The 15584-nt window shown below is 35.3% G+C and overlaps 1 protein-coding gene across 1 annotated transcript in view; it reads left to right on the forward strand.

Moving 5' to 3' along the window:
- Positions 1-15584, forward strand: part of CFAP47 (cilia and flagella associated protein 47) — a 270533-nt gene that overhangs the window by 77501 nt on the left and 177448 nt on the right. The window contains exons 34-40 of the mRNA XM_042035463.1: positions 2377-2474; positions 3331-3447; positions 7117-7251; positions 7768-7880; positions 10658-10808; positions 11470-11558; positions 12914-13000. Coding sequence (XP_041891397.1) covers positions 2377-2474; positions 3331-3447; positions 7117-7251; positions 7768-7880; positions 10658-10808; positions 11470-11558; positions 12914-13000 — 790 coding nt within the window. The remainder of the gene's footprint in view (positions 1-2376; positions 2475-3330; positions 3448-7116; positions 7252-7767; positions 7881-10657; positions 10809-11469; positions 11559-12913; positions 13001-15584) is intronic.

A 15584-nucleotide genomic window follows, 5' to 3' on the forward strand; every position in this document is an offset into this window, starting at 1 on the left:
GGTTTTTAAAAATAGTCCTATGGCATTTCATTTCCACTGGCACATTTATGTGGCTGCATGGAAAAACTGGATTGGGTGATCTAGATTAAACTGTAAATTATTTTTTTGCTCTTTCTTTTTAAGCCAGCTTTGTTCCCCAGCTACTTTGTTGGTGCACAGACAATTCTACAAGCATGAAAGCAAGGATTAGTGAGCACACAACAAAGTACAAAAATGCTGTGTATGATGCCCCTGGCCATGGCAGGGGTTTGGAGCTTGATGATCTTTAATGTCCCTTCCAACCCAAACCATTCTGTGATTCTGTGATATAGGCACAACTGCTGCTGCTTAAGCATGCTCAAGTAATATTCCCACAAGAAGACTAAAAGCAGCAAATAGTATATTTAAAGTGAAATATAAAGTAGGATAAAAAATAAAGTTACTTTTTTAGATCAAAGCATATGGTTTAATGAGTTTCCATAACCTGGCTCAGCAAATCAACCTAGATTACTAACCAGAGGAATAATTCAATATCAGACCTAATAAAGCGGAAATAGTTAATCTTTAAAAGTTAAAAATAAAAATTTGAAAATGGTGATTTATTAAAAATACCAATATTGTGTGCTGAGAGTGAGTCTGAACTCTATTAATAAAAAAAGAAGACAGTTTCTTGGTTTTTATAGGTCCAAATATGATCAATAATATGATGAATTTATGTTAGAAGGACTGGCTTTTTAGGAAGAAAGTAAACTTTCAAAAATGTATTTTGCTATTTTTAAAGTACTTGTTTTTGCAGTGACTACATTAAATATTTTTTAAATAACTGCAAGCAGATTACCAATAAGATGGGATGAAATTAATGTTTCCTCCTGTAGATATTTGTAAAATGGATGTCTGAATTTAGTTAAAATTAATACTTTTACAATTTAGATATTGAGGTCCATATTTACTGTAATGTCTTCCTGTCGTAGGTAACAGGAAGATGTTATATATCCAGTCAGACTTCATTGGTATTCCCAATATGGAGTTTTCAAGAGTTTAAAGTTGAGCTTTCTGCTTGAGAAAGTTCATTCAGTTAAACAATAAGGAAAAAATAACTTTGAGACAGTGAGATTAATGCGTGTTTTAATTTTGATTTGAAAACTTAAAGAAAATGAAATATTCATGCAAATACTCCTTTAAATACTGTTGGTTGTTTTTTATTGAAAATATATTTAACGAATCTTTAGAATAATATTACATAAATTGATTCACTACATGAATAGGAAAAAGTAAGGGATTTTGGGCCAAGCCTAAACATCACCACACTGAAGCAGTGGCAAACTAAAATCATTACCAATGCCAAATAGTTAAGCTCAGATGGATCTACAGACTTTTGTTTCTGAGCTTGTGCAACATCTGCTCCTGTTGTTTCTTACTAAAGCAGTATGAATATGCTGAAGTATCTGCAAGTTGATGTGATGTGATGGGCATTTAAGTTTTTCTGATGACGAGTCAACTGTAGTCTATAAATGTCTGTTCTTTTTCTGAAAAGTGACAGATAGATTTTGCTTAGGATCTGGTACCGGGGTTTGTTGTAGGTTGGACTAATTTTTTGAATGTAATAGTGAAATGAAGCCTATATAATTTGTTCCACATCAGAAAGCTTGATCCCAGTCTATCTGAAAACCTTGCCCGTGGCTGAAACCCAAAGTGTTTCCTAAATTTGGGAGCTTGGACCTGAGACAGTAAAGTTATGTAAATGCTGTGTTAAATATAAGATTTGGGTGCTTCAAACAAGAAACTATAAATATACTGCATTCAATTTCTTAATAATCAGTTTTACTTTGATAAAAACATTAGAAATACAAAAGATTATCTAACCATCTGAGGCATTGGGGTTTGCAGCAGTTGTAGAAGTGGTGATTGTGCTATAACAATTAAGCCGTTAGCTCTCATTTATATTGCATTTATGCCAAATAATTTAATATGACCTTAAAGAAAATCAATAACATTTCCTTTTTCTGCCTTAAGCATTTCAACTTCAAAGGATTTCTGCATATTTTCATGAGTTTCAGTAGCTCTATTAATGTTAGGCCTATAGAAATAAAAAGTTTACACTTCTATGCTCCTAATCTATGAGGTTTAGATTATGTGCTTTCCATTCTTCTGTGATGAATAGCCTTGCATGCTGCAGCAGAGTAAATAATAGTTACAATATTCTAGATGAGATTTTTCATGTTTTCAGCAACAGCTCTGAAATAGAAATATGCTCGTGAAATTCTACATGTGAATGGATGTTTCCTTTCTCTGTTTTCCCCTACTCAGTGATTTCAGATAGTTGTCATATCCATCTAGAACAAAATAGGCATCTTGGGGAGAAGAGAGTCTCATTAATCTTCTTTGTGTTTTAATCAGGTGGAATACCACCCATGAGATGGATAGTGAATTTTGACCAAGATCTTCTAGATGGTCTGGTGTTGGCAGCACAGATAGCAGCTTATTGTCCATATCTGGTGAGAAGGTTTTTAATATTGTGTAAGTTTTATACAATTTATTAATTTTAGTGGGTTTGTTCAGGCCTTATTTTCCCTTGCAGTGTTGAAGAGTGCATTGAGTGCAGGGAGCTCGGGGTGCAGCTGTGGTGTGAGCTGCAGGTGAAGCTCTGGGTGGTGGGAGCCTGAGGAAAGAGACCTGGGACTGACCCTTTACATAGCAAAGGTTCTGGGGATCTGTGACACAGCCAGGTGATCAGAGAGACACAGCAGGAGTCAAGGACCCAGCAGGAAGTCCCCAGACTTTCACACACTTAGACCCAGGGTGTGTAGAAGCCCAGGGTTTCCTTTGCGCAGAGTCCCTCTTCAGAGGCAGCAGCTCGAGGTGTTCTTCTGTTATTGCACCAAGATTAAATTATTTTAAGGGTCCAGACACTGAGACTCTGCTGTGGGAAACCTGGGGTCGAACCAGTATGGAAACCTTGTCTGAGAGTGTGAGAGTGGGGTATGTAGGAAGTCAAGCAGGGCATCCATCACTCACATCCTCCCACTGCAAGGGGCCTTCAGTCCCAGCTCAGGTGGCTGCCAGTGGCTCCTGGGTGGTTGGACAGGGAAGTTTCCTTAACAGCAGCTCTTTAAAAATGTGATTTTTAAACAGAAAAAAACCTCACCCCAACATTTAGCAAGTCATGGGGGATTATTTCAGTATTAGTCATGGGGGATTATTTCAGTATTAATTTTTCTTTTTACTGGGTTTATTCTTAACAGGGAATTTCGGTTCAAAATTTAGATCTTATTGATTGCTGAATGAGCAAAAATACAAAATCAGTAATTTTGCCTAGTGGAAGGTTGAGTTTGATTTCTCTGTCTTGTCTAGATTCCCACTCACTTCATAAAGATGTATACTGATCCAAGAACTCATGAACAGTTTCTGCACAACTCTTTGATACTTGTGAAAGCCCTGCATGCTATCAATCTGGATATGGACATAAAGGTAGATGATTTTATGCTTGCAGCTTTTATAGACATTAATATTTTTATTTTTGCTTTTTGTATAGTAGTGTTGCACAACAAATTAAGGTGAAATTGTAGTAAAACAGTTTTGTTTCATGATGTGCTACTGTATGATGGAAACCAAAATACTGCTTCATATGAATAGACTTAATTAGAAGTAATTTCCATAATTCCTTGCTTTGTAGAATCGCACATGCACAACTAGCTGAAAATAAATTAATTCAGTTCAGATTTTAGCATCCTAAATCACACAGTGAAAACTCAAATGGAATTAATTATTGGTATTAGAAGGCAATTTAGAAAAATATGTTTAAGAAAAACATCATGCACTTAACCATAAAAAGAAGTGAAAAAAATTGTATGAATGTCTGGTGACAGTTACATGCATCTAACCCTGAAGGCCCATGAGAGGCAAGGTTTGATGCACACAGAAGTCAGCAGCTTTGCATGCTGGTGAGAATAGCTTCTGCTGTCCTTTTTTTGAGAAGGAATACAATGTTGTTGATAATTTTTTCCATCAAGGATCTGCTTGGGATCTCTTTTATAAGTTTAGTAAACATGCTTTACATCTTTGTGGTTTTTATTGACCTATGGCTCCAAATTTTTTTAAATGGTGACCTTACATAGGTTAGCTATTGTTCCTTTGTTCTTTTTGTTGTCCTGAAATCCAGTTTTCTCCTGCTCCTAATCTTCATTTCTTTAACTGCCCATTTGTGAGTTATTTTTATCTCTGGGAGCATATTGGGCTGGCTGGAAGAGCAGAAGATTCAGTAGAATAGACACAGTATTTGAAAGTGTATGATGAAACTTTCCAAAAGAATTAATGGCGTTAAGAATCAGAGGTAGAGCTTGTTTGTGTGCACAAAGTAGTATAAAAAGAAGCTCAATTGCAACTTTTTTTCCCCTTTTCATTTGGTTGTGTTATTACAGGGAAAAATTAACTCTGCTATTTTCATTTGTATCAGCTACTGTCATGCTGTCACCTCCTGATAGAGATCACACTGTTAGAAATGACTTGGCTATGACAGGCTAAACAAAGAAAATCTACTGCTTCCCATACTTGTGACTGACAGGAAGCAAAAAAGTAATCTTTTTGTCAAAACAAAGGCGTATTCTGCCTCTGCTTTTATTAAAAAAACCAGGCAGTTCAGCACGTGAAGGCAGAGGCTGCATGCCAGATAAGGAAAAGGTGTTGAACACATTAGATATGGAAGCAGAATTCTAAGATATTCTCCTTAATGTGCTGATTTTAAGACTAAATTGTCTACAATAGATGGGAAAATCCACCTCTGTGCAGACTAACAACTTAAACAAAGGTATGCAATCAGTCAGTACTAGAAAAAGGAACAGACCTTGGATCTTCAAGGTCTGTATTTTAGTTCTAAGGGTACATTTTACATAGATTCATTGAAATTCATATGTACTTTTCTAAGACTATTGTAGAAACTTCTGAACTATCTTGTTCTTCAGTGATAAAAGTAGCGAAGCACATGAATCCTTTTGCTGAACTCTCTTAATTTGGGAATTTTCTGATAGTCTTGTCTCTGAAATTTGACAGGCAAAAGTGTTCCAATAGCATTGGAAAAGTTCTTGACTCAGGCAGTCACTGCTTCTGAACTATCAGGACAGCTTTGCGTTAATTAACAGCACAAGCTGAGATGTGTTAGGTCTGCAACAGCTGGCATTTTCAATCTAAAAATCTAAGATTCTGTAATAATAAAGAAGTTCCACTGTCTGGAAGTCTTTGGCTTCAGGTTTAAATGGCAACTTTAATGGAGTTCAAGGCTTTAAAATCCCTTTAAGGATTAAGGTGTAGATTTAAGATGGAGTGCTTTGGGCAGGAGATTATTTGTTTCCACTTTCTAATCATGACTGACAATTCAACCCTAGAGTATTAGTGGTTTTTATTCGTGTCTGATATTTTAAAGTTTTAAAATGCTTTGATTTGAAGAAGATCCAGTTGGAAGCCCAAAATAAAATATTGAGAGATAGGATGGTGGAGAGCAGCGACATGGAGGGAATGTGGGAGACAAAGATAGATTAGGTATGGAAGGTGCAGTGATTGGGAATAGCCAGTAGAGGAAATTTGTTTCAGACTCTATTATTTTACTATTATTTATTCATAATTATTGCTATTGTTTGCAAACACATATTTTTTAAAGCAAGTAATGTTTACTGAGTGTGAATTTTCTGATCAATCTTGTTAGGAAATACACAAATTTATTTATTTACTAAAAATTTAGTTCTTACACTAGTAGATAAATGTCACAAATTGAGTTTTATGAATTCATCACAGGATAGAATAGTATTTTCTGAGGAAATAAATTCTGAACTAAGTGGAAATGGGTAGGAAGAAGTGGGTGGCAATAGAAAGTTAGTCTTCAACAGATAATCTACTCTGGCATCTTTGCTATCTTAAATGAAAATGCAGGAGGAGTGAAAAGTAGAGGTGTAAAACCACAGCTATATTGGAATAATTGTTTACATTCAATAGCCATTACTGAGATAAGTGAATGGAAAAATCAGAATACTTTTCAGACTTCAGATTTAAAGCTTTTGGCACAAAGAAGCTTTTTTACTTTGCATAGTAAATGCATCCTGAAGTTCAAATCTTCAGCCAGTGGTGATGGAATTAAACAGAAATATGAGATGAGACATATGATTACATCAGTGCATGAAGAGTATATGAAATTAATCTTAAGAATTACAAGGACAAACATTATCTAGGAAGCCATGGAGAGTTGCAGGGAAACTTCACATCAGTGCCCAGTTATGTACTCACTCTCTTGGAAGGTTAGAGGAGGAGCTGTGTGAGAACTGCTGGGAGTAGGATGAGCTGCTTGGTTGGGCATGGGGCAAGAGAACTTTACCTTGAAAACTTTAAATAAACTTTGACTTGAAGATAAAAATTTACCCCGATAGTCGAGATTCTATAAATGTCTATACATCTCTCTTGCGCACTAAAGACAGTCCAGAAGAGTGAAAGTTTTTTCTTCCTTTTTCAGTCTTTGTGGAAAATAATTCTGCCATTCTCTTCAGCTGATTTACCAGAATTGATGAGAACTAAAGTTTGACACGTTTTGCAGCTGCCACTCAATTTCTGTGAATCAAATATTTAAGATGCAGGAATACTGGATACCTTTTATAAAGCAATTTAGTATCCCAAATAAATACAACTGTATCTTTGTTATTTGGAAAGTGTCATTGTCTCCATAAAAAGTTGCAAAGCTGTATGTAGGAGTATTTGGGATGGTATTCTTCATAAACTAAAAGTTGGGTTTTTTTTAAATAGTAAGGACATATGTTTTTCCAGATAGTAAATTTTCCTTGCTTTTTCTTTTACACTGCATTTAATAAAATTAGCATTTGTTTCTGCTGAACCTTGGGGGAAAAAAGTTTGGCTTAATTTTTACCCTGAGTTTATCACCAGAGCATGTCAGTGGTTTTCATTAATCAGGGATTTTTTTTGTGCAGTGACAAGATTCCTATTCATATTAGCCATGAGAATAATCCAGTTATTACAGGTTAGATTGAAATTATTTGTGTAATAAGAATTACTCAAAATTTTTTTGTTCTTCTTCCTCTCTTTAGACTATACAGGCAAAATTTTAACTGAATATCTGGTTATTTTTCTTGTTTTCAATATTAGGCCACTGATATCTGTGATCCAAACCCTGTCGTGATGCTTATTTTTTGTGTCCACCTGTATGACAATCTCCCTCACTACTTACCCAAGAACACTATAGAGTTTACAGGCACTCTCCACACAACTGTGGTTAAACAGGTATTGATACCATTGAGTTTAGATTTGTAGTAATGCAAGGTTAAAACTCTGTTTGTATATATGTATATATGTGTTTATATTATGTATAAGCTACAACAAAGAATGAGTAGATTTCGTGTCATTTGGCTAGTAAATATAGAAGATGAAAGTGTGCATTTTCTGTTTTTATTCTCTTCAGTCTTGGGATTTCACTTCTGCTACTGTTTTTTCCCTATGCTTGTAAGCATATGAAAAAATCTACAAATTTTACAAATCTGAGATCAAAGAGAGGAATAAGAGACTCACAGGCATAGGAGTGCAGTGTACACTGCAAATAGAGTACTGTCAAAAGTTAAGGTGGGATAGTCTGTGGGAAATCTACACTCCTTAGGAAGGAAAACTATCTACCCAGTTATTTGAAGTACTTTCTTATTTTGTGATATCCTTAGTTAGTATTTTGGAACTTACCTGCAGAACACACCTTTTATAGTCTAAAAAAGGAGTAAAAATAGGCTGATGTTGTTTTTGTTGTGATAGGTGCGCCTGAAAAACCCAAGCAGTAATAATTTGGTGTACAACGCTATTCTTGTGGGAAGAGATGCTGGAAATTTCTCTTTACCTAAAGGAAGCACTGTTACCATTTCCCCTATGTAAGTAATGACATGTTAGTATTATTATTTGTAGCATTACAGAAATAGAAACCTACTTTTTTAAGAGTGGTGGAACACTAGAAATGTGTTCAACTACAGACAGGGCAAAATTAGTTGATATAAGGGTCAGGCTTTTCTCCTTAACCTGGAACAAATCTAGAGTAATATTTCAGTGGGACTCTTGAAGTTGATCTCAATAGAGCTTTAAGAGTAATATAGAAGCCTTCAGATCATTACAGGAGTCATCTGTCTCCAATACGTGTATTTTTTTTCCAATGTATCAAAACTTGATTCACATTTTGTAAATCAACGCATGGTAGAAGCATGAGCAGGTAAATTTTTTTCTTCTGAGGTCTCAAATTTTGGTTCTAATTCTTAATTTAAGCATGAGTGGGAGTTAAAGAGACCATGACAGAGGTTTGAGTAGTACTACATTGCATCATTTTGCCCCTATCCTTCCTCCCCACTAAGATGGATGTGGTGTAGTTATTTGTTCATCTTACATGTCTGAGAGCTATCTAAGGATTTGAGAGAGATTTAATTTTGGGAAAGCATTAGGGTATCATTTCTGGTAGCAGAAATACTCATGGCATATCACCATCTCTTTGTTTTTGTTCACTTAGTACATTTTGCTCTTTCTGTGCCATGCAGATTTTTGAATAAATACAGGAATTTCATTAATCCATGTTTAACTAGAGAAGACAAGAGGGATATAGTGGTGTCTCTGGCTGTCAGTTAACAGTTTTTAAGTTTATCTGCAAGATATTCATTTACAGAGAAAATGGATTAGAGATTGTAAGAAGGAAAAAAAAGGTCAACATTTGTATGAAAATAAACTGTGAAGGAGAAAAAGAAATCAAATATAGATGGTCAAATTCAAGAAGACTCAACATAAATACAGTGCTCTTTAAGGGCCATCAATATGTCAGTATTAAATTACATGCCTATTATAAATATATGCAAAGGGAACAACAAATAATGCTATGTTTTCAGCAAGCTGTGAGGCTGATTTGATTCTGTTTTCGTTGCAATTACTTCAAATAAGAGTTATTATATAAATTCAATCCTGGAAAATATCATGTGTTTCTATGAAAGGTCAATACCATGGCTATTTTTCACTTCACCTTTAAAAAACACCCAAAACAAACCACAAAGCAAAATCAAGACAGAAGAAAATGTGCATGGCCTTGTTTTTGCGCTGCTTGGCATTATACATAGCAAAAAATATTTGAAAACTTGCATAGAAATAAAAACCTGTGGAAATGCCAGTCATGCATGGTAACCTCTGCCAAGTTTATTATAATGTCATGATCACTAGATGAAAAATAGGTTCTTTGTAATTAATAGCTTTCTTAATATTCTCCTGCAAGTGTTTAAAAACTCCAAGAATTGAAGAGATTTGTGGGAGCCTTGCAGGTTCTATATGTTAGATCCTAATGTAGGTGTGTTTGGAAATTATAGTAATGTGAGTAACATTCTCAGTGTAACTGAGTTTCATGTATTGCATATGGCATCATTAATTCTTGATCTGAGATTCCCACTCTCCAAGGCACTGCACTGTGCCATGCAGACTTGCAGTTCACAACAGGAATAGCATAAAACCCCAAGATTATAGAACAATTCTGTAAGATGAATTTTCCCTCACTTTAAATTGACCAAAACACAGATTAATAGATGAAACTAAGCAACGTTTGGTTTTGCCACAAAAGGCAACAGTTCAAATCCGAATTCTCAGCTGTTGCATGAGTCAGAGGGCAAAAATCAGCCAGAAAGTTCTGTATGCTGCCGTTGCCTGCTCCTATTTGTGACCAGAGCAGACTTCTTAAAACTTGATCCTTAAGGTGGCTTTGGGAGTGTATGTCTCAGGCAGTTTATTCCTCTGGGTGCCTGCATCACAGCATGTTTTTCCCAGACATTTTGAATGGTGAGGTAATCTAGGAGCCTCCGACTCTGGGGTTCAGCAACTCTTCAGTGTCATAAATGGTACTGTCTGGGGGCTCTGCAGTAGGAACGTGAAAGCTGTAAGAGCCAGGTTTGCAGAACTTCCAGGATTTCATCATCAATATTCAGAGCTGACAATCTGAGACTTCCTGCCTTCTTAAGACTAATCTCAAATTCAGAGAGAAATTTTGAGACCTTCGAAGTGAGAGCTTCTTGTTCTTGCTTCATTGAAGGACTGATGCAAATAAAGTCTAAATTTGTACCTAGTCTAAACTCTCATTCTGTGTGATCTTCTCCAGTTTTCCTATTAGAGAGAAGCTGTTGCTTGTACAGGAGAACTTTGTTTTTTCTGCCTCTTAGTAACTCAGCTTTACTAATTATTCTGAAGGGTTTTTTAACCAATTTCTTTCTCACTCTTCAATGATAATTTGATTAAGACTATGTAGATCTGCCCTGCAAAATGCCTAACAGGATGTCTGACTGCTTAACTCAGAAAAACCTATTCAAATAGAGGATCATAAATTGGATCAGTTGTTAACTTAGGGTGATACTTTAACGAAAGGGAACTTCCTGTGCTAGTGTGTGTGGGAAGAAAAATTGAGCTATGTGCTGATGTAAAAAGCAATAAGGATTCAGTTGTGCTCTTTATCTATATAGTTCTTTCATAGGAATGTTTTAAGGTACTCTTAGGCGGAAGAATATAAAACAAAGTATTTCAGAAGAAACAAATTACTGTCTTTTCTAGGACCCTTCCCTTAAAAAGACTCTGAAATGTGCTCCTGAAATTACATTTCTGAGTAATTTGAGTCCCAGTTTTGTGCTTTTTTTTTTCATAGGAAGCAAGGCTTTGTAAATGTGGAATTCACAGTTCGTTTCCTGCACCCTGCTGAAGCAGTGTTGATACTGATCTCAAATAAAGTTGATGGAGTAGATGGTGCCACACTGACATTCTCCCTGAAATCTGAAGTTAAGAATATTGAGCCTATTGTAAGTTTATGTGTGTATGATTAACATTGTCACAAAAAAAAAAAAAAAAAAATATTCCGTACATTATATCAAGCAAAAGGGAACTGAGATAGGAATGAAAATACGAGTTACCATCTGCATTAGCCTTTGAACTGTGAATTTTCAGATTTCCAATATTAGATTATGTACATTCAGGAAAAAACATAGAGGAATATGTAAGATTCCTAAGGACATAAATCACATTTGGATCCTGAATAAATTGTAAACATTTGCACTGATTGCTCTGAAAAGAAATCTGGAGCCCTTTCAGCATATGAATGTTTTTGAAAATTCTGTTATGGAGGTGCTGATCTGCTTCATCCTAGTGATTTCAGATGTCACATGTAGGTGGACCACAAGCTTTTGTTAGATGTTTCTGAATTTATTTGTGCTTTTTAACCACAGAGACTCTGTAGTTGTCAGATATGTCCCAGTCAGGGCAGGTAGGCCCATGTTTGTAATCCACAGTCATTGAGCACATCTGGACTTAGATGGGGCTTAGGTGATCCTTGTTTTTTTAGCCCCTCTGACTCTGTTAGAAGGGAAGGTTGTGGCAAGAGAAAAAATAGAGGACATGTAAAGATAAGAAGGAAAAAATGATGATAACTTGATTCTTGGCCTTGTGTGTTTTGTTCTCTTTTAGGATATGATAAAGTGCAAATCCCCATGTTATGAGCTGAAGAAATTTAACCTAAATGTTACTAATCCCTTCAAAACTGATGGCATATTCAGGTAGACAGTGCTGTAAAGACAAGTCTTTAATGATCATGCTGTTTTATCCACTCTTTTCCATAATTTTCTTCTTAAAAATGTAAAACCTGGAGATTAAATAATAGGGATTTACATTCCCAAAATTGTTACAAGCACTATGAAGTGGAAGCTATCATAATGAATAAAGAAGATAAATAAGCCTTAATTGAAATCCTTCTCAGTGTAAGCAGTAAAGCTGGAGCTTTAATCAAACAGAGTTCATGAACCTTGCTTGTATTTTTGTGTTTGGCTGAGGTCCAGCAGAATTACAAAGAGAAACAAGCCATGTTAATTAATAAGTGGTTATTTTTTCCCCAATCTGCTTTATCCTGCTGTTTAAGTTATTAAGCATGCAAAAGAAAAATTGCTTTTGCCTTGGGGCTTGCATCATTATCAGTTAGTCTAATTTTTAATTTGTATTCATCATAGCTGCAACAACTGCAGAGTTATAAATGTTGCTTTCCTTAATACAAAGGAAATCGATTGTTGTACCCTTTAAAATGATCTTTAAGTGATCTGACTCCATATTTTGTCTTTAGTCTGTAGAACTAAGCATTGGTTCATCGCATTCATTTATTTGCAAGAAACATCTTTCATAATATTTTCACCTTTTTTTTTTTCCTGCAACATGAATATACGTGTTGCAGAAGCTGCAAATTAAATTTCTCTTTCCCCTGCAGAACAGGACTGGTATATACAAATAACAACAAGAACAAGAACAATAACAATCCTGTAACAGGGCTGTTTCCACTGCTGCAGCAATGTCCTCTGGCACAAGCCTTGTGTGTAGGAATCATATGAGTTTAATTAGCTTCTGTCTTTTTATTTTGAAGTTCTTGAGGTGGTTAGTGAGACTGAATCAATCCTATGATTTGAATAACTCTCTTGGAATTATCAATGAAGTGATGATAGCTTTATATAGAATTTTAGAATGTTTTATGAAGAATTTAGTTTTATGTAATTAAGTTTTATATCATTCAAAAGCTACTTGACAGCTACGTTAAGGCATTATCAATTTGGACAACACTTGAACCAGTAATCTAAAAATAAAATTCTTTGTATCATGCTTCCAGTGTTTTGAACAATCTAGTTTTTCATCGGGGGTATATTGTTTACTTGCAAATAACACTAAGAAATGCTAGTTTGATATCAAGGGAGAAGATCTTTTACAGAAAAGCTGGGGTTAAACCACAAGTACTTTTAAAGCATCTTTAATTGAAAATAATAAGCTGTTTTTACTGAGCCTGCATTTAAAAGTTAGAATAAATGGAGTTTCCTCTTCATTCTGCAAGTTAACAATGCAGTCATTATGTGTGCTTGTAATTTTTTACCTCCAGGGTAATTTTGCTGGAATCCACACACTATTTGGTGCACCCAGGGAAAATATGTCAAGCCAGGCAAGTAAGGCAAGAGCAAAAGTTTAGGTAAGTTCCAGATAACAATTGCTAATTATAATATATATCAGATATAATGTATAATACAATCATACAATTCTATTAGTATTACCTTTTTGTGCATAGCTGTGTGCTGCCTGTTGTAAAGAATTACAGTTGAGGATGTGGAAATATCACAGAAGATGCCCAACCAGTTCCTGAGCAATGGGGGGCTCTCCTGGCCAGCTCTGCTTGGTTTTCATGCTGAGCTTGATGTTCTGTGATGTCCCTTTGGCCACTCCAGTTCAGCCATCCTGGCCATGCTCCCTCATGGCTTCTTGTGAATCTGCTCCCTGGCACAGCATGGGAAGGTGGAAAGTCCTTGACTTGGAGTAAGCACTGCTGAGCACAACTGAAATATCAGTGTGTTATCAACATTATTCTCATCCTATTCCAAAACAGAGCACTGTGCCAGCTCCTAAGAAATTAAAAGAATTCTACCCAGCTGAAACCAGGACAGTACTGCAAAAAAATTATAAACAGATTTAAAAAAAAAGTTCTTCTTTAGTTATTCATTAATTCTTTATTTAATAATTTAAAGTATTTTCCACAATTTGGGTCATGTAATTTTTAAAGCTCCTGTAAACATTCAAAATCCTGAAACACTTATTCAAGGATTATTGGGAAATAATAAACTACTACCTCATCAATACTGTAGGTTGAATTGTAATTATAGGGATGGTCCACAGCCATGTCATGAAATTCAGACTATTTTACAAATCCTTTTGAAATTTTTTTTAAAAAAACCAAAAAAATTAAAAAACAGAAAAATATTGAACATTTCATTATTAAGAAAAAATGTACACATATTTTAACTGAAAATAGTTTTCTAAAGTGTAATTTATGCTACTTTTTCTGCTAAATTACATAAGTGTATAATAATAGAAAAGGATTTTTTAATCTTCTTGCATATTTCAGCTTAATTTATCCCCAGACAATCAGTATAAATTGTGTAATTTTAGTCACACATCCAGATCTCATTCTTACTGAAATTGATTTCAGGGCATCTTAAGTCTTTAGAAACTTCCAGCACTGATTTGCTATATTTTTAGATGTTTCTGTCATCTATGATAACAGAAGCCTCTTAAATGCCCCTTTACAGAAGATTTTTTCTTGAATGGAACAAACTTCTGAGATTTGCGTTAAAAAAGTAGTGTACATATATTTCATAATTGATCAGTAAGAAGATTTTGCCCTCAATCATTTTTATTCTTTTGGTACATCCAGAAAATGCCGTGTACAAATTGAGGCCCAATTTCTCTAAGTGCTCTGTAAGCATAAAACGACCATAAAATCAGTGCTTGACCTTTGGCTAGTTGTGTCTGTGAGACTGATGTCAGGACCAAGGCATACAAATGATGACTTAATCATCCCAGCATGACCACCTGGGCTCAGAGCTCCTTCTGCATCCTCATCCTGTGCCTCCAGATATGTCAGATCCACTTGAAACCTCACTATAGGGAGCTTTGCCTGGCAGGTGACCATTTTACCTCCCAGCTTTCCCCTCTGGCAGTGTCACAGGCACCCAAAATGGTGTCATTCAAACCAGAGAGGAGACCAGTCTTTAGTCACTGTGGCATGGGCTCATCACAGTGTGACTGGAAAGGTCCCAGTCTGGAGCTAGAGCCCCAAGGAACTATGTTCTTGCTGGAGCACAGCACTGTCTAAGCCCAAAAATCTAACAGTAGCCAATGTCCTTCAGTGGTTGAAGGGAGAATCTCTTTATTCATGGAGAACTGGATGGTGTTTGGTGAGAAGCACAGTACATTTTTTATTAATCCAGTTGACATAGTTCTTCTTTTAAGTATAATAGGCCAAGATGTTTTCAAGTTATCCACTTTTCTGTGCTTTTCCAAGCCCTTGACACTTCAATTATTATCCTTGGTCTACACCTGTGTGCCAGCATGGTCTGCTCCCTGTGGGAGAAGGAAAACCAGGTGCAGAGGAGCACACCACATGGCCCAGAAATTCTGCGTCATGTAAAACTGTCCATAGCTTTCAAGCATGTTGGTATTTTTAAATTCTACCCATTAGGAAAAAAAGTATCAAATGACAATAAAAGCTCAAGGTTACATTTAATAGCTAACTTTTCCTTCATAGATTTCCTACTGTAAAACTAGAAAGTGATAAAGATATATCAATGTTCCACTAATAGTCCTATTCTAAGACCATGAGTAAGCAGATTATCATATGCAGTACAGTGTCCATAAGGCTGTTTCATGATTGCACAGATTGATTTGCAAAACAAGCTGTGAATGTTGATAAATATTTTTACATAAAAAAAAAAATCTAAACCAAAAAAAGGAAAAGTTAATGAATGAAATGAATGAATTTCAAATCACATTCTTCATTATTTATAGCTTCTTACTGTTAAATTAATTACCTTTTTTTTTTTTAAACTAGAGATAATATCAGGAATTCCAAAGAATTTCAGTTTTCCAAATTTTATTCTTACGCTTTTGTTCTAAGTTGTTTCATGTGCCAAGGAAAACATTATGTTATGCAGAATACCTGTATTTACTTACTGGAAGAATAAAGAAAAAATTAGGATCTAAAAATTGTGTCCCTGTGCTCT

Source organism: Corvus kubaryi, unplaced genomic scaffold (assembly GCF_017639235.1).
Source record: "Corvus kubaryi isolate FWS band 111438036 unplaced genomic scaffold, C.kubaryi_AGA036_p1.0 133, whole genome shotgun sequence".
NCBI classification, from domain to species: Eukaryota; Metazoa; Chordata; class Aves; order Passeriformes; family Corvidae; genus Corvus; species Corvus kubaryi.